Raw genomic sequence first — 25,612 nt, forward strand, 5'->3', positions numbered from 1 at the left:
TAAGTTGTAAAAACCTGGATTAGCCACTTCCTCGTTGTCGCTCGGGGTCAGTCACCCTTAAGTCAGCTTCCTGCATTCTCATCCCCCCTCCAGTTCTGCAACTCAGTAAAAGAAGAAAAAAGAGAAAATATGTGCATACGCCTATAGAGTGAAAAACTAGGTCAGACTCCTCCTGTCACATGATCGTCCTTTCATTGGTTCCTTCAACCCACTCTGCCTTCCTTTTTTTTTTAAAAATCATTGTGGTACATTCACTAACTGTGCTTTTTACTGTGGGCCCTTTAAGCAAGACCAACTGAGCAACCGTCACAGGGGCTGCAACTGTCATAGATTCTGCAAGTTTGCTTCTGGGCTCTTAAATGCATTTAGTTTAGGAGAACCTTAAGTATTAATCATGGCTTCTGATTCAAACCCAGCCTCTGAGGATACTTTTCAAGGTAAGAAATTATCAGGAGGGGTTTCCTGCCCTGGCCTTGGCAGTAAATTTTTTTGTGCTGAGATAACGTTTATGATGAGAGGGCTACTGACCCGTGGTCAGTAATGTACGTGCCACGCTGAACGCTCGAGGACTTATTGGCCATGTTTGAGACATGTTTTTCAGAAATAGTGATGCCGTTAAACCCGCTTACCTGCTTTTCTCTTCTCTTGCCAGCTGACAGGGATTGGGGGTTTGGTTTTGACTCTGGAATGCAGATTTTTCTGAGCAAAGTTGTTGCCTCCATGTTTTAAGAAACTGTCTTACAGTTCAGGCTCTCATGTGTTAAATCTTTATCAAAACTACAGGTACTGGGAACAAATTCTCTTTGGTACATGTTTTTTTTTTTTTTTTTTTTTCGCGGTACGCGGGCCTCTCACTGTTGCGGAGCACAGGCTCCGGACGCGCAGGCTCAGCCGCTCCGCGGTATGTGGGATCTTCCCAGACCAGGGCACGAACCCGTGTCCCCAGCATCGGCAGGCAGACTCTCAACCACTGTGCCACCAGGGAAGCCCCTTGGTACATGTTTTTAGATATGCTTCATCTGAGAATATTCTCAGAAAAACATTCATGATTTATTCATTTGTGTACATCTAAGAAGTGACCTCTTTAGTGATTTAGACAGTATCATCTAAGTTATTCTTTAAATGAAAGTTTTTCCACCAATCTTTATTTCAGCTCCAGTGTGCCGCTCTGCTCGTTACAACCTTGCATTTTTGGCCTTTTTTGGTTTCTTCGTTCTCTATTCATTACGGGTGAATCTGAGTGTGGCGTTAGTGGATATGGTGGATTCCAACACGACTGCAGCAGATAATAGAACTGCCAACGAATGTGCAGAGCATTCCACTCCCATAAAAGTTCTTCACAACCAAACGGTCAGTGCTGGTTTTCAAGCAAATGCTCTTAATCCTAAAATACTTCCGAGTAAAAATATTGAAAAATATTGAATTTATTCGTCCTACAGAAACACAGACACTTTCTTCATGTAAACTCTGAATCATTTTCTTTTGTGTTTTCCCAGTAACTGGTTAGACAGTTAACTTATAACTGTAGCTGCTGCTGCTGCACCCTGATCTGTTTGAAAAGCAGTTTTTCAGTTTCCTCCGTAAACATACTGTCCTTGAAGAGAATTTGGAAAAACCCGTCTGGCGTATTAGAAAATTAGGTTGTTTTAGATGTTGCTAAATAGTTTTTGTGGGACCATTATTTAATAGCTGTACTACTTAAAGGGTCCTGTTGCAGGAGGATTAAGCTAATCTCAACTATAGGATGAAAAATAAGAATGGGTCCGTTTCAAAAAAAAAAATCTATACATGCCTCACCTAAGCTGCTGATGTCATCTCGCCTCCCTCATATTATACTGGAATTGATAAGTGCATGTTCATCATTTGTTCAGAATTGAGTTTTACACACTTTCAACATTTTCTTTGGTCTCACATGGGGAGACAATACAGGCGGGAAAGGCTGGTGTCCTTTTTTGTGTGGGTAGCCACACTGTGCGACATGTGGGATTTTAGTCCCCCGACCAGGGATTGAACCTGCACCACCGGCAGTGGAAGCTCACAGTCTTAACCACTGGACCGCCAGGGAAGTCCCAGGTGTCCTTTTTCTTTTGCGGCACGCGGGCCTCTCACTCTTGTGGCCTCTCCCGTTGCGGAGCACAGGCTCCGGACACGCAGGCTCAGCGGCCATGGCTCACGGGCCCAGCCGCTCCGCGGCACGTGGGATCCTCCCAGACCGGGGCACAAACCCGCGTCCCCCGCATCGGCAGGCGGACTCCCAACTACTGCGCCACCAGGGAAGCCCCTGTCCTTTTTTATAAGTGTATTTTCATGCATCTTCAGTGCTCACAAAGGAGCCAAATCCCATGTAGGTGAGTCTCTCCTGCCATTTACAGACAAGATCACTCCAACAGGGAAGAGGGTTTCTGCCCAAACAAGCACATGTACAAAATAATGACTTATCAAAAATCTTTACATTGGACTTCAATAATGTTGCCGAATATGTATTTGGGTACACATCACCCACTTTCCCCACCTCAACCTGTAATTGCTGGACGCTTCATGAAGCCCTGGAATTCTACAGAGAAGCTGTAGATTGGTACTCGAAACAAGGATAATTAGGGCTTTGCTTTGTGTCTTTACTTTTGATAAGTACTTTTCATGATCCACCTACTTATTTGCCCTACATCGACAGTAAAAAGAAATCCTGAATGGTTCTTAGCACGTGGGTAAGTGCTATGTGTGCTGAAGATGTCAGATACTCAGTAACCAGATCTTCATTTTCACCCTACTGTGTACTGCTACTGATTAAAAGACATTTCCTCCTCACGTGAAGTTTCTGGCTTGGTTTAAATTCCTGCTCTTTTGTATCGCTCTATGTTCTTGTTGAAGTGCTTGGTCTGAAATGGTCTATTAATTAATGGCCTCTTAATTATCTATATTTTTGCATACTAGTAGCCAACATTAAGTGAATATTTAGTGTGTGTCAGGCCTTATTTTATGGGCCTTTTTCATTTACTCTTCCCAGATCACAAATCCAGTAAGTAACAGAGCTGGGCTTGAACCCAGGACGGGCTCCAAAGCCTAGCCTGGCCACTGCAGTATCCTGTTCGTAGCTTTCTGGATTAAACCTGTACCTTTTTTGAGCCTTCTTTGTCATGGTCATTACAAAATACCTACAGTTCATCCCATAGTCTAGTTTCATAAGACAGCAAGCCTTCCTGAACATTATGACTTTCAATGATTTTCGATTCACTTCTAGAATCTGCATGTCTGTATCACGGTGACTCACCTACCCAGTAGAAAGTCTGCATGTTCTTCAGTCTAAAACAATGGTTCTGGGGAGTTTCCTGGCAGTCCAGTGGGTAGGACTCGGCGCTTTCACTGCTGTGGCCAATGTTCAACCCCTGGTCGGGGAACTAAGATCCCACAAGCCTCACGGCCAAAAAAACAAACAAACAAAAACAGTGGTTCAAAATTACATTTATACGTACTCACATGCCAGTAAGAGAAAGGAGCCATTTCATCAAGGTCTTAAAAGGCTGTTTTTTTTCCTCCTACTCTTTACAGGGTAAAAAGTACCGATGGGATGCAGAAACTCAAGGATGGATTCTCGGGTCTTTTTTTTATGGCTACATCATCACGCAGATTCCTGCAGGATATGTTGCCAGCAGAAGTGGGGGGAAACTGCTGCTGGGATTTGGGGTCCTTGGCACCTCTGTCTTCACCCTGTTCACACCCCTCGCTGCAGATTTCGGAGTTGGAGCCATCATTGCACTCAGGGCCCTAGAAGGACTAGGAGAGGTAATTTTTTTTCTCTTTTGTTATTCTTCTTACCCTATATCACTTTCTTGTCTCCTTAAAGATATCATTCTTGGGCTTCCCTGGTGGCGCAGTGGTTGAGGGTCCGCCTGCCGATCCAGGGGACACGGGTTCTTGCCCCAGTCCGGGAAGATCCCACATGCTGTGGAGCGGCTGGGCCCGTGAGCCATGGCCGCTGAGCCTGCGCGTCCAGAGCCTGTGCTCTGCAATGGGAGAGGCCACAACAGTGAGAGGCCCGCGTACCGCAAAAAAAAATAAAAATAAAAGATATCATTCTTTGATATGAATATGAACCAGAAAAAATGACACTGGAAGATAATAGGGGTTTATTTTTTAGTTAGAAACTGATTGACTATGAAATAACATGAGTAGATTTCACTTGTGGTCAGTGAGGTCTTGAGTGGTGGCACTCCAAAATTAGAAGCTTTACTCAAAGACTAGAGAAAACATTTTCTAGGGGAATACTTCATAGCTTCCCCTACTCCCTCCTACTGAGGAGATAAGAAACCACTATTAAAACCATGAGGACAGACCACCCTACTTCTTGAACTTTTGCCACTGTTTACCTCTGCTCCATCATTGATTGCCCAGGTCTAAAACATTTTTTACCCAATAGACTATCAAATTGCCTTGTTTTCCTTTAAATTTGTTGTTTTTCATAGAACTTCTTCTCTATCATTTGTTCTTTCTTCTGGTCCTCTAACTTAGAGACAAATAATTTATCGTTTTATGTAGCTACCTTTTTTTTAGTCCTGTGATTCTTCTGGCCTCTCTGCTGCTTTTAAAATTGTTATTATTAATTTTTATCTTTCTTTTCCTCTCCTCCTAAGATTTCGATCATTTTTAATTATTTTAAAATTTTAATTTCTTATTTTTTTTCCTTTCCACTTCTCTTTTGCATTTCGTCATGTGTACCTCCACCTTAAATAATGATCTTGTTTCATTTCTAACTTTGAACTTCTCAAGGCATAGGTTTATTTCGCTCTCTCTTAACATTTCTTTAACCAAGCAAGATAGTGGCCTCTGGGTTTAGCATACAGCTTAAAGGTTATTTTGTATCATGCTATGTAGGAAAAACACTGACTGGAGTAGTAAAATCAGAGTTTGAATAATAACTCCACTGTATCTAACGGTGGAACCATAGGTTTTAATATAAATATCATACAAATACAATATATAATATAAATCAAATATATTAAATACCTGCCCCATCCTCAGTCACAGCTCAGATGTGATAATAACTGCTAGAAAACTTTGGAAATTGCCAAGTGCTTTCTAAATTTAAGCTTTGGTCACTCATCTGGACGTTCTTATTTTGTCCTTATCGAATAGGGGTGTACCAAATAAACCCTTCTTGACTACAAAATAAAATTACCCCCCCCCCACTAACAGGTTCCTTTTCTCCTTATCTAAGTAAAAAACTAAACCCTCCTTGACTACAAAATAAAATTACCCCCCTACTAACAGGTTCCTTTTCTCCTCATCTAAGTAAAATATATGTTTTACAGATAAACTGAAGTTCTAAGAGGTTAACTGATCTTTCTGAGGCTACAGAGCTAGTGAATGGCCAAGGAGAGCTGTGAATTGACTGCTGCAAATCTACCAGAATCTATTCCTTCCTGTTCCCTTGTAGCATCTCCTCCTCTCCCAAGCCTCTGTGAGCCTCCCTGCCTTCACTGTCTTGTTGCTTCTCCATTACCAGTAATTAGTATTTTTTAAAATTGAGGTATAGTAGATGTCCAATATTATATAAATTTCAGGTGTATAACAATTCAAAATTTTTATGTATTATACTCCATTTATAGTTATTATAAAACATTGGTTATATTCCCTGTGCTGTATAATATATCATTATAGCTTATTTATTTTATACATAGTAGTTTGCAGCTCTTAATCCCCCACTCCTATCTTGCCCCTCCCCTAATTGGCATTTACTAGGCTAATTATCACCAGAAAAGAAAAAAATACCGGTAAACACTCTAATTGAGTGTTTTTTGGTAGTACCATTTTTTGGTAGGACCATTTTTCCTGTTGAGTAAGGTGAATCTGAATTTTCTTCTAGTATCCCACAGTATTAGCTCAGTATTTTTAAAAGTTACATATTGATAACATTCCCATTGCATTCAGACCATAAATAAAGTAAATGAGGGTTTCCCTGGTGGCACAGTGGTTAAGAATCCACCTGTCAATGCAGGGGACACGGGTTCAAGCCCCCATCTGGGAAGATCCCACATGCTGCGGAGCAGCTAAGCCTGTGTGCCACAACTAATGAGCCTGCGCTCTACAGCCTGTGCTCTAGAGCCCACAAGCCACAACTACTGGGCCTGCGTGCCACAACTACTGAAGCCCGCGCGCCTAGAGTCCGAGCTCCGCAACAAGAGAAGCCACGCAATAAGAAGCCTGTGCACCACAACGAAAGAGTAGCCCCGGCTGGTCACAACTAGAGAAAGCCCTCGCACAGCAATGAAGATCCAACACAGCCAAAAATAAATAAATAAATAAATTTTTAAAAAATAATAATAATAAAGTAAATGAGTGAAATTCACCGTGGGAGGGTACCTTTATATCCTCATTCAGTACATTCTTTTACAGTTTTTGTAACCCTTGCCTTGCAGTCCTCAAATCAGTTGACAGAGTCCACAAGTCTTTGTTCAGATTTTGAAAGTACTTCATTATGAGGTATTTGCACTCATTATGAGGTATTTGCACTCAGCACTGTAAAGACATCTCACTCCATGAAACCTGATTCTAGCGTGAGTCTTATCCAGAAACTTCTCTTGCAACAAAATACTCAACTGAATTTAAAACATGAACAAAACTACCTTGTATTTCCTCAGAAATATCTTTTTCCCTTCCCAGGGTGTCACATTTCCCGCCATGCATGCCATGTGGTCTTCGTGGGCTCCTCCTCTTGAAAGAAGCAAGCTTCTCAGCATTTCATATGCAGGTGAGATAACTGTTCTTGTGAAGGTTTTCGCTACAATGTGTTATCTGTATATCAACCTTGGGGGAAGGGCGCAAAGCAGAATCATGCAATGTCAGGTGCTTTCTTTGGGGAAAACTTAAATTGCAGGGGTATAACTTTATTCTTAATGTTCTTCTTTGGCTCACCAGCATATAGCAAAGTGGCTTCATTGACTACTGTCATTTTCTCCGTCTGCCATCATTTATTTCAAAACATGTTGCCTTTTCAGATGTTGATATAGAGAATGCTTCAACAAAACAAAGCCAAAAAAAAAAAAAGCTGGAAAATTGAACACTTTTGTCCTTAAATTGTGATTTGATTTGATCATCTGATAAGCTGGTCATGACTTTCAACCCCTCCTTTCAGACACCTTGTTTTCTATGCATTTATTTGCTATCGTTTGGTCTGTAGGTAAGATAGCATGAGCTTTATATGTGAATTATAATTTTTCCAGCTCACACACTGAATGAAAACTTTTTATTTATTTTTTTGACACATAGTGCCTGGCATGGAGCAGATATTCAGTAACTATTCAACCCGGTTTTCTAGCCTTCCTATTCCTTGCCTTCACCCAATTGAAGTTCCCAAACCCACTTTCTGCTTTCCTACTTCCATTCATTTGCTCACCCTGTTACACCTGCCTCTATATCTTCTTTCTTATGGGACCAGATCTTGCCCATCTTTTCAAAGTCCCACTGCTGCTTCTTACATCTTTTCCTGATCTCTAGAGGTCAGAGGTAATCTGTCCTACATTTGAACTTCCATATTGCTCTGTGACACTCAACACTGTCTAACATGTAATAATTACTTGTTTATATTTACTTCCTATATAAGACTAAAATTTGAGACCAGAAACAATGTCTGATTATTTTAGCTCCCACTGTACCTTCTAAGATGTCTTCTGTTTGGTGGTTAAAATGAATTTTATCACTTATTTATCCGAAACAATTGTGTGTAATATATTTGGGGCAAATTAGATTACCAAAAGCTTTGTTCTTTTTTCTCCAGGTGTGCTGCAGTAGGCTATGTTTAGAGACCATCTTTGAGCCTTTCCCCAAACACTTGGCTTTCTAACACATTTACTAGTAATGTGGCATTTACTAGCTCATATTATAATAGGTCTTCTATTGACTGATGCCTTCTAATTCATCAGTAGCTACATAATTGTAACTAATATAACTACATATTAATGTATACATTTTACATATTGTGGGTTTTCTAGTAAATGATCCCTTAAGAGAATGGGTTGTTTATATTTACATGTGACTAACTCAACTCCTATAGGATTTGAATCACTCTTTCTTTTCTCTATTGTCTGTTATCCGTCTTCTTTAGGCTGTAGACCTGTGTCCCCTCTTTGTTCATTTTTCTCCAAAGTTTACAAAGTCTTTGTTGTTATTCTAGGAGCACAGCTTGGGACAGTAGTTTCTCTTCCTCTTTCTGGTATAGTTTGCTTCTATATGAATTGGACTTACGTCTTCTACCTCTTTGGTAAGTTTATTCAAAAATGTAACCTAAATTATAATGTGATAGATCCAAAACGTAATAGTGATCTAATAATTGGTTAAAATATGTATATTCCAATTCACTGAAGTACCCATCTCCTAGGCCACAAAGCTCTGAAACATTTACTGACAACCTGTTTTTCAAGTTTATGTGGTTAAGATGATCCAGCTGAGTTGTGACCTGATGTTAATTCTGGAATATTTGTTCAATAGAAACTGCTGTTGAATCCAGGACTTAAATGCTATACTTACTATAAAAACTGCTATGTTGTTTATTATAAAAGATGTATATTTTGAAAATATTTCTTCTCAAACAAAGTAGGATGCTCTCACTTGGCAGTTTTAATCTTTTTTGTTTCTTTGTTTAGTCCCAGGGCCTTTCATTTCTCAATCTCAATAGCAGGACGATACACATATTTAATAAATTAGATTGCCGTGTAAACATTTATGCAGGAAATATATCTGCAATCAAAACAAAAATCAATAAACAAAAGCAGATACCTGTGGAAATAATAGATTGTAAACTTTTATTTTTTAAAAGGTTTGTCTGGTAGGCCCTGATAGGCAGAGTCATGTGGTTAAAAGTTGTTCTCTTCAGGTGCAAACTTCCCATTACAAAATAAATAAGTCATGGGGATGTAATGTACAGCACAGTGATATTGTGGTACATACTTTTTTCTTTGTTTTTTTTGGCTGCATTGGGTTTTCGTTGCTGTAGTGGGCTTTCTCTTGTTGCGGCGAATGAGGGCTACTCTTCGTTGCGGTGCACGGGCTTCTCCTTGCGGTGGCTTCTCTTGTTGTGGAGCACGGGCTCTAGGCGCACAGGTTTCAGTAGTTGTGGCATGCGGGCTCAGTAGTTGTGGCTCGTGGGCTCTAGAGCGCAGGCTCAGTAGTTGTGGCACACGGGCTTAGTTGCTCCACGGCATGTGGGATCTTCCCAGACCAGGGATCAAACCCGTGTCCCCTGTATTGGCAGGCGGATTCTTAACCATGGCACCGCCAGGGAAGTCCCTGTGGTACATACTTGAAAGTTGCCAAGAGAATAAATCCTAAAAGTTCTCATCACAAGAAAAAAAAATGTTTGTAATTTTGTATGGTGATAGATGGTAGCCAGATATATTGTGGTAATTATTTCGCAGTGTATATAAATATCAAATCATTGTGTTGTACGCTTGAAACTAATGTAATGTTATACGTCAGTTATACTGAAATTTTTTTTAAGTTTTTCCTCTTAAAAATTTATAGGAGATAATACAAATAGCAGTTATCCCATTAAAGAATTATGAGAAGAACTTGAAAACAAAGCTGAAACCAATTTTTCATTAAGTTTATAATTACATAATTTTTTCAAGACAGAAAAATTGCTGTTGGTGCATACTAGTTTCATTTACCTCTTATTTTTCTATTTTAAGGTATAGTTGGAATCATTTGGTTTATTTTATGGATCTGGTTAGTTAGTGATACACCAGAAACTCACAAGACAATCTCCCCCTATGAAAAGGAATACATTCTTTCATCATTAAGAAATCAGGTAAGGACTTTGGCACATTTTAAAAATAATTTCAGAACCTTTTTTTTTCTTCAGAATTAAGGTACCAGTTTTTTTAATAGACATTTCTGTTGTGCACACTCTAGGCAAAATAGAGCAGGCAAATTAAATAAAGGTACAAAGTACTGTTTTGTCCAAGAAATGTCAATTCTTTCTAGTTTAAATCTATGAAATTTAAAATCTAGAAATTTATTTAAATCTAGTTTAAATCTATGAAAAATTACTTTTCTAAGTCATTTTAAACCTTCTAGAGTAATGATTGTCAAGTGAGTCTCCTCTGTCTTCTTAATTAGTAGAAAATAAGATGTGTTATTTACAAAAGGAATCTTATAGCTATACCCTAAATGTTAGTTGTTAGAAAACTAGTGTGTTTTTATCTGTATTTTAAACGAGTGTGATTTAACAAGGACAGCACATTTATTGTGATATATAATAATATAATATGATATACACCTGTCTGCTCCTCTAGGGTAGCCCTTCAGGAAAAATTTATACTTAACTAAAGTAAGATTTGTTTCACGTAATTGAGCACAATAGCAAGTCAGATAAAAGTCTGATAGACTTTATCTGATAAAAGTCTGATAGACAAATAAAAGTCTATCATAATTTAATAGTCTGTCATAATTTAATTTATGATAAATTATGTATCATAATTTAATACATAATTTATCATAAATTCTCAAGCCATGGAGACAAAATATTTGCCTTTTGGTGGGAATAAAAGAAGAACATGAAAACGTTAGGAAAATTAAAATATATACAGTCTTTTCTTTAGCATTGTTAATGGCTTCATAGTCACTTTATTGGTTTAAGAACATAAAATATTTCGTGTAAGACTTTTCTTGCCCACTAAGTTATTATTACTGATATTTTCAATGTTTATATATAGTAAACCAGGCAGTAATTAAACATTTACTCACTCACGTTTCTTTTTTTTTTTTGGCTGCTCTGGGTCTTTGTTGCTGCTCACAGGCTTTCTCTAGTTGCAGCGAGCAGGGGCTGCTCTTTGTTGTGGTGCGCAGGCTTCTCATTATGGTGGCTTCTCTTGCTGCAGAGCACGGGCTCTAGGCACACAGGCTCTGTAGTTGTGGCTCACGGGCTTAGTTGCTCCACGGCATGTGGGATCTTCCCGGACCAGGGCTCAAACCCATGTCCCCTGCATTGGCAGGCAGATTCTTAACCACTGTGCCACGAGGGAAGTCCTGCATTTCTTTTTAAGTTTTACAATTTGCTACAAAGGTCTCTATAAACTGCTGAATTTTAAGAAATACGGCATCGCTTGGTCTTTGCCAAAGGTTGACAAAAATCTGGAAGAAATCACCAATGTAATAAAGGAAGTTACTTTGAGATCTCAGTGTTCTCTGAGATGTTAATCAAATGAATCACCCACTTTTTCTCACTAAGGAACAGATTAAAAGACTTAAATGCATTGTAAATGGGTCTTGCCACGTAAAACTTGATATATCTTATATATACAATGGAATATTACTTGGCCATAAAAAAGAATAAAATTTTGCCATTTGCAGCAACATGGATGGACCTGGAGGGTATTATGCTTAGTGAAATAAGTCAGACAGAGAAAGACAAATACTATGTCTTTTCATTTATATGTGGAATCTAAAAAATAAAACAAATGAACAAATATTAAACAGAAACAGGCTCATAGATACAGAGAACAAACTAGTGGTTATCAGAGGGAGAGGGGTCAGAGCAGAGGCAAGATAGGTGAAGGGGATTAAGTGGTACAAACTATCAGGTAAAATAAATAAGTTACAAGGATGTAATGTACAGCACAGGAATGTAGTCAACATTTTATAATAACTTTGTATAGAGCATAAGCTATAAAAATACTGAATTACTCTTTTGTACACCTGAAACTAATATAATATTGTAAGTCAACTATACTTCAGTTTTTTTAGAAACTTGATATGTTTTCTCACATTTTCTCAGCATTGATGATTAACAATTTGCTTCTTCTAAAACTTCATTTTTATTATTCTTTTTATGGACTTATGAAACCTTTTAGTTTATTTAGATTTTTTTAAAGCTAGTTTAATATGTGCCTAAATCTGTCCATTATCCAAACCTAAGGTTAATCTGTTTTTCCATATGCTTCAGAAATTGGAATATTCAGAAGCAAGAGGAATTAGGGGAATTAGGTTTCATAGAACTCCAAACTGCATTCTTAAACCAGATGACATTGTCGTTGAAAATGTCATAAAATACTGTGTTACATGAAGCTCCACTTTTAAATCTTGGATCCAAGAAATGTTCGGCATCTGCTGTACTTCATTCATTCCTTAAACATTTTTTGAAAGCTTACTGTGTCCTAGGTTCTTTGTCAGGTACTGAGGACTAAAAAATTAATCAAAGAGAGGGAATGAACAAGACATGGTTCCTGTGGGACCTGTGATCTCCAGAGGGAGACAGACATGGATGAACAGAATTTCAATATAATACAGGCTGAACAGTGCTGTGTTACAGGTTACACAGTACATCTTTGATACAGAGAAGGCAGGGGTCTTCAGCCAGCCTAGGAACAGATCGGAAAAGCTCTGGTGTTGATGGTCTCTGGCCAAAGACTGTCAGCAACATACCTGTAGTTGAACAAAGGGGTTTCTTTCTTTCTTCCTTTTTTTTTTTCTTTTTAAGTGTGGAATGCTTCATGAATTTGCGTGTCATCCCTGTGCAGGGGCCATGCTAATCTTCTCTGTATTGTTCCAGTTTTAGTACATGTGCTGCCAGTGTGAACACGGCGTTTCTTGTTTTGCTTCAGTGAAGAAAGCACACCATGAGGAACCACAGGGCATCCCAGCGAGAGAGTAGAGGGCAGCTTGTTATAGCTTAGACTTGTGTTAGGAAGCAGTAGTCACTCACATTAGCCGGGAGAGGAAGGTTTTGCGCCTTTGTGTGGTTCATACCTTCTTGTTTTGTTGTTGTTGTTGTTTTGTTTTGGGGGGGTGTTTTTTTTTTTTTTTTGACCACACTGAGCGGCATGCGGGATCTTAGTTCCCTGACTAGGGATCGAAACTATGCCACCTGCATTGGGAGCCCAGAGTCTTAACCACTGGAACGCCAGGGAAGTCCCCATAGATTTTGTTTTTGTCTGTGCTCAGAGGTGATTAAGGAGTGGCCTATTTGTCTCATTCCATCATTCTTTTTTTTTTTTTTTTTTGCGGTAGGCGGGCCTCTCTCCGTTGTGGCCTCTCCCGTTGCGCAGCACAGGCTCCGGACGCGCAGGCTCAGCGGCCATGGCTCACGGGCCCAGCCGCTCCGCGGCACGTGGGATCCTCCCAGACCGGGGCACGAACCCGTGTGCCCTGCATCGGCAGGTGGACTGCCAACCACTGCGCCACCAGGGAAGCCCCATCATTCTTATAGAGTGACTTTGTTCACAGTCAGTGGAGCACACTGTGGCCCAGCTGTTAGAAGCAGGCCAGCTCAGGTAAAGGCTGTATCTGAACAGTCTTGAAAGAGAAGTTGGAGTTAACCAGGCAGATTGGGAGAGTGAGAGATGTGCGGGCATCCCAGGCCAAGGGTGTGGCATAAGCTGAGACAGAGGAGAGAGAGTGACACCTGCCAGGACAGTGCCAGAGTCAGGTATTGCCGCAGGTAAAAGGCAAAGGCAGATAGTGGCAGGAGATTGTAGGGCGTGGACAGAAGCCTGATCGTGGAGCGTCCAGTACACCCCGCTGAAGAGCTTAGACTTTATCCTTTAGGCATGCCATGAACTGTTTGTAAGCTTGAGGTGACAGAGTGAAGCTTGAGTTTTATAAAGCTTACGCTAACAGCTGTGTGGAGAGAAGGTCTGAGCCAGACAAGCAGGGCCTCCAGTTATAATGCTCTCTCAGTTATCCAGCTAAGAAAAGCCTGTACTTATAGGCAGAAATGTGATTTCATTCTTGCAATAAGTAGATTCTACATTTATGACAGCATGTATAGTTCTAATTTTGATTCAGAAATGTTACAAGAGGAATAAAATCTTCAGGGCACTCTGCAGGTAAACTCAGAAGGCCAGCTCATGACTAGCTCATGGATAGACTGCCTATAGTAAGTAACTAGTGAGTGCTTTAAGATCATCAACTACTGCTCTGTGTTGAAGATGTCCCTTTTTTTTTTTTTCAGATGTAGAAGGAAGGATTTATTATTACTTGCAATGAGTAAGGAGAACACCGGGGATTTTCCCCAAAGCAATGCCTCTCTCTCTTTTTTTTTTTAAATTGAAGTATAGTTGATGTATAGTATTATGTAAGTTACAGGTATACAATATAATGATTCACAATTTTTAAAGGTTATGCCCCATTTATAGTTATTATAAAACATTGGCTATATTCCCCATGTTGTACAATATATCCTTGTAACTTATTTTATACCTAATAGTTTGTACCTCTTTATCCCCTACCCTTATGATGCCCCCCCCCTTCCCTCTCCCCACTGATAACCATTAGTTTTTTCTCTATATCTGTGAGTCTGCTTCTTTTTTGTTATCTTCACTAGTTTGTTGGGGTTTTTTTAGATTCCACAAGTAAATGATATCATACAGTATTTGTCTTCCTCTGTCTGACTTATTTCACTTAGCATAATGCCCTCCAAGTCCATCCATGGTGCTACAAATGGCAAAATCTCATTCTTTTTTACAGCTGAGTAGTATTCCATTGTGTATGTATACCATATCTTCTTTATCCATTCCTCTGTCGATGGACATTTAGGTTGCTTCCATGTCTTGGCTATTGTAAACAGTGCTGCAATGAGCACTGGGGTGCATGTATCCTTTCGGACCATGTTTTTCTCCAGATATATGCCCAGGAGTGGGATTGCAGAGTCACATGGTAGCTCTATTTTTAGTTTTTTAAGGAACCTCCATACTGTTCTCCATAGTGGCTGCACCAATTTACATTCCCAACAATAGTGCAAGAGGGTTCTCATCTCTCCACACCTTCTCCAGCATTTATTGCTTGTGGATTTTTTGATGATAGCCATTTTGACTGGTGTGAGGTGTATCTCATTGTAGTTTTTTTTAATATTTATTATTTATTTGGCTGCACTGGATCTTAGTTGCAGCACGTGAGGTCTTCGTTGCTGCACGCAGGATCTTCATGCAGGATCTTCATTGCAGTGTGCAGCATCTTTAGTTGTGGCATGAAGGATCTTTAGTTGCAGCATGCAGGATCTTTTTTTTTTTTTTTTTAGTTGCAGCATGCAGAATATTTAGCTGCGACATATAGGATCTTTTAGTTGTGGCATGCAGACTCTTAGTTGCGGTATGTGAGATCTAGTTCCCTGACCAGGGATCAAACCCAGGCCCCCTGCATTGGGAGCATGGAGTCTTACCTGTTGGACCACCAGGGAAGTCCTCTCATTGTAGTTTTGATTTGCATTTCTCTAATATTTAGCAATGTCAAACATCTTTTCATGTGCCTCTTGGCCATCTGTATGTCTTATTTGAAGAAGTGTCTATTTAGGTCTTCTTTCCATTTTTTATTGGATTGTTTGTTTTTTTGATGTTGAGTTGTATGAGCTGTGTATATACGTTGGATATTAACCCCTTATCAGTCATATCATTTGCAAATATATTCTCTCATTCAGTAGGTTGTCTTTTCGTTTTGTTGATGGTTTCCTTTGCTGTGCAAAAGCGTTTAAGTTTCATTAGGTCCCATTTGTTTATTTTTGCTTTTATTTACTTGGCTTTAGAAAACAGATCTAAGAAAATATTGCTACAATTTATGTCAGAGGGTGTTCTGCCTATGTTTTCCTCTAGGAATTTTATGGTATCCAGTCTTATGTTTAGGTCTTTAATCCATTTTTAGTTATTATTTTTGTGTTTGGTGTTATAGAATGTTATAGTTTTTTCTTTTACATGTAGCTGTCTGGTTTTCCCAGCACCACTTATTGAAGAGACTGTCTTTTCTCCATTGTATATTCTTGCCCCCATTGTTATAGATTAATTGACCATAAGTGCCTGGATTTATTTCTGGGCTTTCTATCAGTTCCATTAATCTATGTGTCTGTTTTTGTGCCAGTACCATACTGTTTTGATTACTATAGCTTTATAATATAGTCTGAAGTCAGGAGCACATTCCTCCAGCTCTGTTCTTCTTTCTCAAGATTGTTTTGGATATTTGAGGTCTTTTACGTTTCCATACAAATTTTAAAATTATTTGTTCTGGTTCTGTGCAAAAAAGCCATTGGTATTCTGATAGGGAGTGCATTGAATCTGTAGATTGCCTTGGGTAGTATGGTCATTTTAACAATATTAATTCTTCTAATCCCAGAACACATTATATGAAGGTCTCTTTTTAAAAAAATTTTTAAGACATTACCACTTTACCCATTGAAGTTTTCTTTTCTCAAGAGATCTCGTATTGTTTTTTTTCTTTTCTTAAGTCTTTTTTTAAAAACATTTATTTATTTGGCTGAGCCGGGTCTTAGTTGCAGCATGCAGGATCTTCGATCTTCATTGCAGCATGCAGGTTCTTTAGTTGCAGCATGTGGACTCTTAGTTGTGGCATGTGGGAGTAGATCTGCTTTTGGTTTTTTTCTTTTCTTAAGTCTTTTTTTAAAAATATTTATTTATTTGTTTGGCCATGCCGGGTCTTAGTTGCAGCACGCAGGATCTTCAGTCTTCACTGCAGCATGCAGGTTCTTTAATTGCAGCATGTGGACTCTTAGTTGCGGCATGTGGGACCTAGTTCCCTGACCAGGGATCAAATGCAGGCCCCCTGCATTGGGAGCATGGAGTCTTAGACACTGGACCACCAGGGAAGTCCCTTTACTTAAGTCTTGAGAACAGCATGTTTTATAACTGTTTTGCTTCTCTTTTATACCTTTTAGAAAGAGTGTACAATTTTGCAGCCTTAAGCAAATGAGGGCTCTGGCTTGAATATTTAGTTGACCTAACTTAAGAACATGTATTGCATGCAGCTTTTTCTAAACCAATTTGCTTTTATTTGCATTTGACAGGAAGACATTTTTTTTGTGAAGTTGCATATAGAAGATACTCAAATGTTGTTGAATATCCTTACCCTTCCTTTATAGTCTAGAAGAATTTGCTCATCTGACAACAAATACATTTTTGTTTTGTCCTTTCTTGCTTCAACTTGTATGAAAAAAAAGCTGTATGGGCTATTATTGCTAATTTAATGATACATTCTCTATACCAGATCCAAGACCTCATTGATTGTTCCTTCAGAAATTCCCTTACTCTAATATCTAAAGAAAATTTGCTCCCAGCCAAGAGGGGCTAGAGCTGGTTCACAGGCTACTTCAGGGTTCACAGCTGGGAGCAAGATCTGTATGTCTTTTACATAACACACAGGCATGCGTGACTCCTGCCAGGTCCCTTGACATGTTTCTAGATCCCTCTGCCCCCAGAAAGGCACTTTTGCCCGTGGATGGATACCAAATTGTTGCTGAGGGTAGAGGACAATGGATACCAGTAGGGGACATATTATTTGGCCATCTTGCTGACGTCACTCTCCACATATAGCTGGTTATGGTTGAGTGATTCTCCAGAAACATCAGATTATCAAAAATTCAATTGATATACTGCAAAAATATTCCAGTATGGCTCAGTTTGCTTCAGTTTTGCTTCATTTGTACAAGCAAGATTACGCCTAAATACTGGTGAAGAGCTACAAAAACTATGATCAGAGCTTCTAAAACATCACCATCAGTAAGTGTAAATACATGCAGCATGAGTCTTAAAATTATTACATATTTCACATTAAAGTTTATATTTCCAGGAGGGGGGAATACATTATTCAGAATATATTTAGTTTTCAGAGATCAGATACATTTAAGCTCGTATCTTTCAACACAGAAGTGTGATTTCGTTTCCTTTGTGAGTTTCACAGCCATGTAAAAAGAGCTATATTCCAAATTCCTTTAAACTCTAAAATCTCTAGACTGGTTTTTTCCTCCCTCTTTGTCCTAAGATTTTCAAGCAAGGGGCGGCAGAGGGCAGGGGGGAGGTTGCAGAATTCTTTAATTACTACAGCAGAGGATCCCAAAGTTTGCTACACTTCGAAATCACCTGGGGATCTTTAAAAAATACAGCCACCTACCTCCTACACACCTCCCAACCTGATTTAATTGGTCTCGGTGTAATTTTGGCCCTGGAGTGTTTTAAGCTCCCCCGGTGATTCTAATGTGCAGCATTAGAATCTGCTGTGTAGAATCACCAGGGAAGCTTTTTAAAATACATGCCTTGCTCTAGAGCCCACGAGCCACAACTACTGAAGCCTCCACGCCTAGAGCCCGTGCTCCGCAAGACAAGCCACCGCAATGAGAAGCCCGCGCGCAGCAACGAAAGCCCAGTGCAGCCAAAACTAAATAAGCAACAAATAAATAAATAAAAGAAAAATGAATCCCTTATTCATAGATAAATAAATAATAAATAAATAAATAAAATATATGCCTTGGCCCTCCACTCAGAAGTTTGGCTTTGGCTTTGATTCAGCAGGTGTGGGGTAGAACACAGCCATCTGTAATTTTGAAGTGTCAAAGGTGATTCTGAAGCGTAGCTGGAATCGAGAACCACTGCTATGTAAGAATAAATGTCCCCTCTCCTTGTCTGCTCCCGCATCCCCTACATCTTTGACATAGTGCAGAACACAAGAGCATATCTACCAAGTCACAACAAAAGTCCCTAGAAAAAGACCACAAGAAGGTTAATACTGGTTCTTCCTCTTTTTGAAATAATAGTGAACCCTGGAGGTAGAAACATGGATTGCTCTAGCTTTTGAGGAAGACACAGCAGAGCCTCAGGATATAGGAAATGTAAGGAACTGATTTCCCAGGCCAGTGGTCTTCAGGCTTTACTTAATCATGCATCAATAAAGCAATGGGGACAGGGGCTTAACAACCTGAATATATGCATGTTTTTACAGTTATCTACATGCACTGCTGTACGTATGGATGTTATAAAAATTAAATAAAGATAAGCTCTTTAAAGGGTGAGTAAGGTGAAATAAACAGTATGTACATCAGTTTTGAATTTTAATAGGAGAAACCTTTTTATCACTTAAAATTAGTAATGATATGTTGTTTAATGGGAGCAGTGTGTTTGAATACGGTGTATTTTTTTTAATAAATTTATTTATTTATTTATTGGCTGCATTGGGTCTTTGTTGCTGAGCACAGGCTTTCTCTAGTTGCGGCGAGCGGGGGCTACTCTTTGTTGTGGTGCGCAGGCTTCTCATTGCGGTGGCTTCTCTTGTTGCGGAGCGCAGGCTCCAGACGCACAGGCTCAGTAGTTGTGGCACACGGGCTTAGTTGCTCCGTGGCATGTGGGATCTTCCCAGGCCAGGGCTTGAACCCATGTCCCCTGCACTGGCAGGCAGATTCTTAATCACTGCACCGCCAGGGAAGTCCCAATACGGTGTATTTGATGAGCCTGCCATTATTTCGCTTGGTGAGGTAGCTGACAAAGGACTCAAGAGGAAAAGTGTCAATTTTACTGTTTTCTTGGTGTTCACTCGTGCTTACATTATTAGACTTCTATTTACTTTCTCCTTAAGAATCTTTTGAAGACATTGTTGATTTTGTAGATTTGTTTTAATTAAAACTGGCTAATAAAATTCATAAATCCATTTTAAAAGGCAGGTGTAAACTGTAACATGCTGTAATATGACACCGAGGGCAGACCAACAAGTAAGGATGCCATTAACCCCTTTAAATTGGGGAGATCATACAACATGTGATGGTCTGACATATTCCAGGGCCAACCTATTTGTTAAATATTAATAGAGCTTAATTTCTCTTTGTACAATAAGGGTGAGTATAGATAGAAGATCTGTTACGTCTCTCCACACCATGGGGGATTATCTTGCTACCGCTGGGGCGCTTGCATCCTGCTTTGAAGACCGTTACTCCAGATGGCTACATAAAAAACCTTCTATTGCACAGTTCTTATAGATCATTGTAAATGAATAAAGATTGGAGAATGAAATATGAATTCTAGTAGGACTTCCAGTCTCTTTCCTTTGCCCTTATGTCAGCCTCTGAATTTGATTATTAAACTGTCCTCTGTTTTTTAGGTGGAGAAAGTAATATTGCAGGTGACTGCTGACATTCATAAGGAGTATTTAGTTTGACATTTTAGCTCTAAGATGACATTTCTGTTTTTTCTCCAGATCTGAATCATGGAGTTTCTATTGCTGTTTAATATTTTAAAAGAGTTGTTTAAAAATCTGGGATTTAGTAATCAAGGTTGATAACGTATTCTAGACGGAATTTTAGCTGATCCGATACAGATCTAAACATAGCATGAACATAGCAGTAGCTTAACCTAATTATGCCTGTTTTTTGTTTTTTTCTTTTCTTTTTCAGCTCTCCTCACAGAAGTCAGTGCCATGGGTACCTATGCTGAAATCACTAGCACTTTGGGCTATTGTAGTTGCACATTTTTCTTACAACTGGACTTTTTATACTTTATTGACCTTATTGCCTACTTATATGAAGGAGGTCCTAAGGTTCAATATTCAAGAGGTAAGAAAACATAAGTATCTTCTTCTTATAGAGAGTATACAGAATTTGTTTTTATCTATGTGAGACTCAGTTATTTTGCATCTTCCATTTTACTCTGATATACTAAATTCTAGGGACTGCTCTTTTTAGCCTTGCTTGTTCCTTTCCTCTGTGTGTGTTAACTCTTGATTCAGAGTATCTTGGCTGGTATCCCCTTTAACTGTGAAGGTCTTACTAGTCCCCAGGAACATGCCAGGATCTCAGATGATAAATGCAGGTGGTACCATATTCCCTTGGGATGGTAGCCCGACTCTGCTGGGAGCCAAGAGGGGTGTTGGGAGACACAAGGTTCTTGTACAGAAACCGCTCTGCAGTGTTATCCAGGTGTTGGCAGAGCTGTAGTTGCAAAGCTGTGTAAGACAGACCCCTCACTAAAACCGCCAGTTCCTTCTGAACTCATCAAACTGAGGCAATTCCTATTATCTCTATGTTGACGGATTTTGTCTTTAAAGAGATTGAAGAAAAACATAAAGAGAAAGAGGCACAGTTTGTAAGTAACTTTGGTCGTGTTTTTGCCTTCAAAATGAAGGATAAATCAAAGATGTGAATGTTAGCAGCTAAAATGATAAAACTCTTAGAAGTGTCCATCTTTGTGACTTTGGGCTGGGCAACAGTTTCTTACATATGACACCAAAAGCACACAATGACCAAAGGAAAATATAGATAAATTGGGCTTCATCAAATTGAAAACTTCTGTGCCTCAAAGGACACTATCAAGAATAAAAACCCACTGAATGGGAGAAAATATTTGCAAATCATATATCTGATAAATATATAAAGAATTTATATAACTCAATAATAGAAGAATAACCCAATTTTTTAAATGGGCAAAGGATTTGAATAGACATTTCTCCAAAGATATGCAAGTGACCAATAAGCCCAGGTAATGATGCTCAACATCATTACTCAGTGGTTTGCACAGCAAAGGAAACCATAAACAGGATGAAAAGACAACCCTCAGAATGGGAGAAAATATTTGCAAACGAAGCAACTGACAAAGGATTAATCTCCAAAATATACAGGCAGCTCATGCAGCTCAATATCAAAAAAACAAGCAAGGGTCTTCCCTGGTGGCGTAGTGGTTAAGAATCTTCCTGCTAATGCAGGGGACACAGGTTTGAGCCCTGGTCCGGAAAGATCCCACGTGCCACGGAACAACTAAGCCTGTGCACCACAACTACTGAGTCTGCATGCTAGAGCCCGCAAGCCAAAACTACTGAGCCCGCATGCCACAACTACTGAAGCCCGTGTGCCTAGAGCCCGTGCTCCACAGCAAAGAGTAGCCCCCGCTTGCCACAGCTAGAGAAAGCCTGCGCACAGCAACAAAGACCCAACACAGCCAAAGCTAATAAATTAATTAATTAATTTTTTTAAAAAGATAAGCAACCCAATCCAAAAATGGGCAGAAGACCTAAATAGACAGTTCTCCAAAGAAAATATACGGATTGCCAACAAACACATGAAAGCATGCTCAACGTCACTAATCATTAGAGAAATGCAAATCAAAACTACAGTGAGGTACCACCTCACACCGGTCAGAATGGCCATCATCCAAAAATCTACAAACAATAAATGCTGGAGAGGGTGTGGAGAAAAGGGAACCCTCTTGCACTGTTGGTGGGAATGTAAATTGATACAGCTACTATGGAGAACAGTATGGAGGTTCCTTAAAAACTAAAAATGGAATTACCATATGACCCAGCAATCCCACTACTGGGCATATACCAGAGAAAACCATAATTCCAAAAGAGTCATGTACCAGTTCATTGCAGCACTGTTTACAACAGCCAGGACATGGAAGCAACCTAAGTGTCCATCGACAGATGCATGGATAAAGAAGATGTGGCACATATATACAATGGAATATTACTCAGCCATAAAAAGAAACAAAACTGAGTTATTTGTAGTGAGGTGGATGGACCTAGTGTCTGTCATACAGAGTGAAGTACGTCAGAAAGAGAGAAACAAATACCGTGTGCTAACACATATATATGGAATCTAAAAAAAAAAAAGGTTCTGATGAACCTAGGGGAAGTACAGGAATAAAGACGCAGACGTAGAGAATGGTGTTGAGGACACAGGGAGGAGGAAAGGTAAGCTGGGAGGACGAAGTGAGAGAGTAGCATTGACTATGCTGGTATATACACTAGCAAATGTAAAATAGATAGCTAGTGGGAAGCAGCTGCATAGCACAGGGAGATCAGCTCGGTGCTTTGTGACCAACTAGATGGGTGGGATCGGGAGGGTGGGAGGGAGACGCAAGAGGGAGGGGATATGGGGATATATGTATCTACATAGCTGATTCACTTTGTTATACAGTAGAAACTAACACACCATTGTAAAGCAATTATACTCCAATAAAGATGCTAAAAAATAAATTAAATAAAATTGGTTTGCCAAAATAAATATATATATACAGAAATGGAACACAAAACCATAATGAAATACCACTTCACACCTATTAGAATCAGAAAACCAAAAAATAACAAGTGTTGGTGAGGATGTAGAGGAAACGGAACCCTCATACATTGCTGGTGGGGATGTGAAGTGGTGTCGCCATTATGGAAAACAGTTTGACAATTCCTCAAAAAGTTAAACATAAAGTTATTGTTATGACCCAGAAATTCCATTCCTGGGTCTATACCCAAGAGAACTGAAAACATCTGTGCACACGAAAACATGTACAGGTACATGTACACAAAAGTTCATAACATTATTCGTAATGATGAAAATGTGGAAACAACCCAAATATGTATCAGCTAGTGAATAGATAAACAAAATATGGTATATTCCACAGTGGACTGTTACTCAGCCACAGAGTGGAAGCCCTGGAAGTAAAGCAGAAGCCTGGGTGGTGAATGTGATGATTGCAAGGCTGACTGCACAACTGCATTGGTCACAAGGACTTAGAGCTGTCAACAGTGTTAAAGTGAACTGTTCCGTCACCTCACTTCCAAGGCATGCTGAAAACATTGGCCACATGGACCGAACCTTAAACGTCACCCAAACAGCTAAGCTGTGAAGAACTCCTCTAGTTACTTTTGAAAGAAGAGATCCATTATACTTGAAATATATCCACCAATTGCATTGACAGAAGTTAAACTGAAATAAGGCTTTACCAATAGCATGGGACGGATTTGTTGCAAGCAACCTTGCTTTTCCTAAGCTCTCTGTTAACAGAGCCTGCCTCCTACTGTAGTGACAAATTGCATGCAAATTTAAAGATCATTCCACTAATGCTTCTATTTGCAATTTTCCCAGGAGAACTATAGAAAGAATGAAATATCAATAGCTTACTGGTAATTAGTATATGTACTTAATTGCCTTCATTTATTTTTTTTTTTTTTTTTTTTTTTTTTTTTGTGGTACGCGGGCCTCTCACCGTTGTGGCCTCTCCTGTTGCGGAGCACAGGTTCCGGACGCGCAGGCTCAGCGGCCATGGCTTATGGGCCCAGCCGCTCCGCGGCATGTGGGATCTTCCCGGACCGGGGCATGAACCCGTGTCCCCTGCATCGGCAGGCGGACTCTCAACCACTGCGCCACCAGGGAAGCCCACGTTTGTTTTTTTTTTAGCTGCATCTTGATTTTGCATACTTTAATTTCAGAACAAAATAAACAAAAAAAACCACAATACACAACCTTCAAACCCCATGTCAAATGTGGAAAGGGATAGGACTTGAGGCCCTTCTATCCTGCCTTAGACAGAAGGACAAAAATAAAACCACCTGACGTCAGCAGAGGGAGCCAGATGGGCCAGGGCCACTGGGGCTGCCGCTGGGGGAGCCATGGGGACACTCTACGGAGGGAACAAAGTCTGCAGGTAGCGCTGTCACTTCATCCTCATCAGTGCCCCTGCCCAGCTCGATCATGCAGTAGAGGCGGTTGGAGCAGGTCTGGGGATCCTCAAGCGAGAAGCCGGAAGAGAGCAGTACAGTTTCGAGCAGCACCTAGACGGTGCTCACTTTAGAATAATTCATTAAGCTACACATTTGACTTACGTGCTTTTCTCTATCTGAATTTTATTTTATAATAAAAAATATTTTTAAAGTAAATAAATAAATGAAAACTGTCCCGTGGGGGAAAATCCATAGGCTAATAGGAGGACGTCTTCTCTCACTGAAGCTACAGCCCAAGTCCCAAAATAATATTCAAGATTACCCTGAGCATACTGCACTATGGGAGCTCTGGTTCCCTCTGAGACAGGCTCTCTGGGACTGCATTGAACTGAATCCCATAATCCTTAGAAAAATCAGACTTATTTGCTGTATTATATAAAAATTAACAGAATACTGCTATGTATCTCCTTTGCTTTCATATGGTGGTGGATGTGTGTGGGTGTATATGTTGTTTTGGTTCTTCCTCCCTCCATAATTAATTCCGGATCTTCTTATTCCTTCCAGAATGGGTTTTTATCTGCAGTCCCTTATTTAGGCTGTTGGTTATGTATGATCCTGTCTGGTCAGGCCGCTGACAATTTAAGGGCAAAATGGAATTTTTCAACTCTATGTGTTCGAAGAGTTTTTAGCCTTATAGGTAGGTAAAAATGAATCAGGTTTGGTTTTGGTTTACAATTATTTACTGTGTTTACAAGGCAAGGCAAAATAAAAATGATAATAGTAGTCATTTGTTCACATATTAAAACAAATATATCTTAATGCGTGTAGTGCATGTCTCTACAAGATGGTTCTTTTTGAATGATGCATTTTGAAGATTAAGATTTATAATATCCTATTATATCTACCATACTCTTGTAACTATAAAAAAATGGCATGCTTTGCTGAATATCTTCCCCAGAATTTTTTTTTAATTTATTTATTTTATTTATTTATTATTGGCTGTGTTGGGTCTTTGTTGCTGCGCGCGGGCTTTCTCTAGTTGCAGTAAACGGGGGCTGCTCTTTGTTGTGGTGCGCGGGCTTCTCATTGCGGTGGCTTCTCTTGTTGCGGAGCACGGGTTCTAGGTGCGCGGGCTTCAGTAGTTGTGGCCCACGGGCTCTAGAGCGCAGGCTCAGTAGTTGTAGCGCATGGGCTTAGTTGCTCCGCGGCATGTGGGATCTTCCCGGACCCGTGTCCCTTGCCTTGGCAGGCAGATTCTTATCCACTGCGCCACCAGGGAAGTCCATCTTCCCCAGAATTTTAAAAATCACTTTGTTTTCAACTCTAAGTTTGCAATGAAAATAAGATTTTTAAGTCTCCATTCCTTTTCTATTTTAAATTTCAATCAAAAATGTATACTCACATTATTATATCAAATGAGGAGCTATAAATC

At 39.7% G+C, this 25,612-nt stretch overlaps 1 protein-coding gene and 1 non-coding gene across 5 annotated transcripts in view; one reads left to right on the forward strand and one right to left on the reverse strand.

Annotated features, from left to right (window-relative positions):
• Positions 1 to 25,612, forward strand: part of SLC17A5 (solute carrier family 17 member 5) — a 57,643-nt gene that overhangs the window by 11,857 nt on the left and 20,174 nt on the right. For 3 of the 4 annotated variants that reach the window (XM_032651519.1, XM_032651521.1, XM_032651523.1), the window contains exons 2-8: positions 1,154 to 1,350; positions 3,547 to 3,780; positions 6,658 to 6,745; positions 8,168 to 8,254; positions 9,681 to 9,799; positions 20,147 to 20,305; positions 24,745 to 24,877. In XM_032651519.1, coding sequence (XP_032507410.1) covers positions 1,154 to 1,350; positions 3,547 to 3,780; positions 6,658 to 6,745; positions 8,168 to 8,254; positions 9,681 to 9,799; positions 20,147 to 20,305; positions 24,745 to 24,877 — 1,017 coding nt within the window. Of the gene's footprint in view, positions 1 to 314; positions 438 to 1,153; positions 1,351 to 3,546; positions 3,781 to 6,657; positions 6,746 to 8,167; positions 8,255 to 9,680; positions 9,800 to 20,146; positions 20,306 to 24,744; positions 24,878 to 25,612 lie in introns of those variants that run through there. The other variant, XM_032651520.1, reaches the window with a different exon arrangement.
• On the reverse strand, positions 12,465 to 12,571 carry LOC116763824. The gene has a single exon (XR_004352639.1). It is a non-coding gene; the product is annotated as a U6 spliceosomal RNA (small nuclear RNA).

The sequence above is a fragment of the Phocoena sinus genome, chromosome 12 (assembly GCF_008692025.1).
Source record: "Phocoena sinus isolate mPhoSin1 chromosome 12, mPhoSin1.pri, whole genome shotgun sequence".
NCBI lineage: Eukaryota > Metazoa > Chordata > Mammalia > Artiodactyla > Phocoenidae > Phocoena > Phocoena sinus.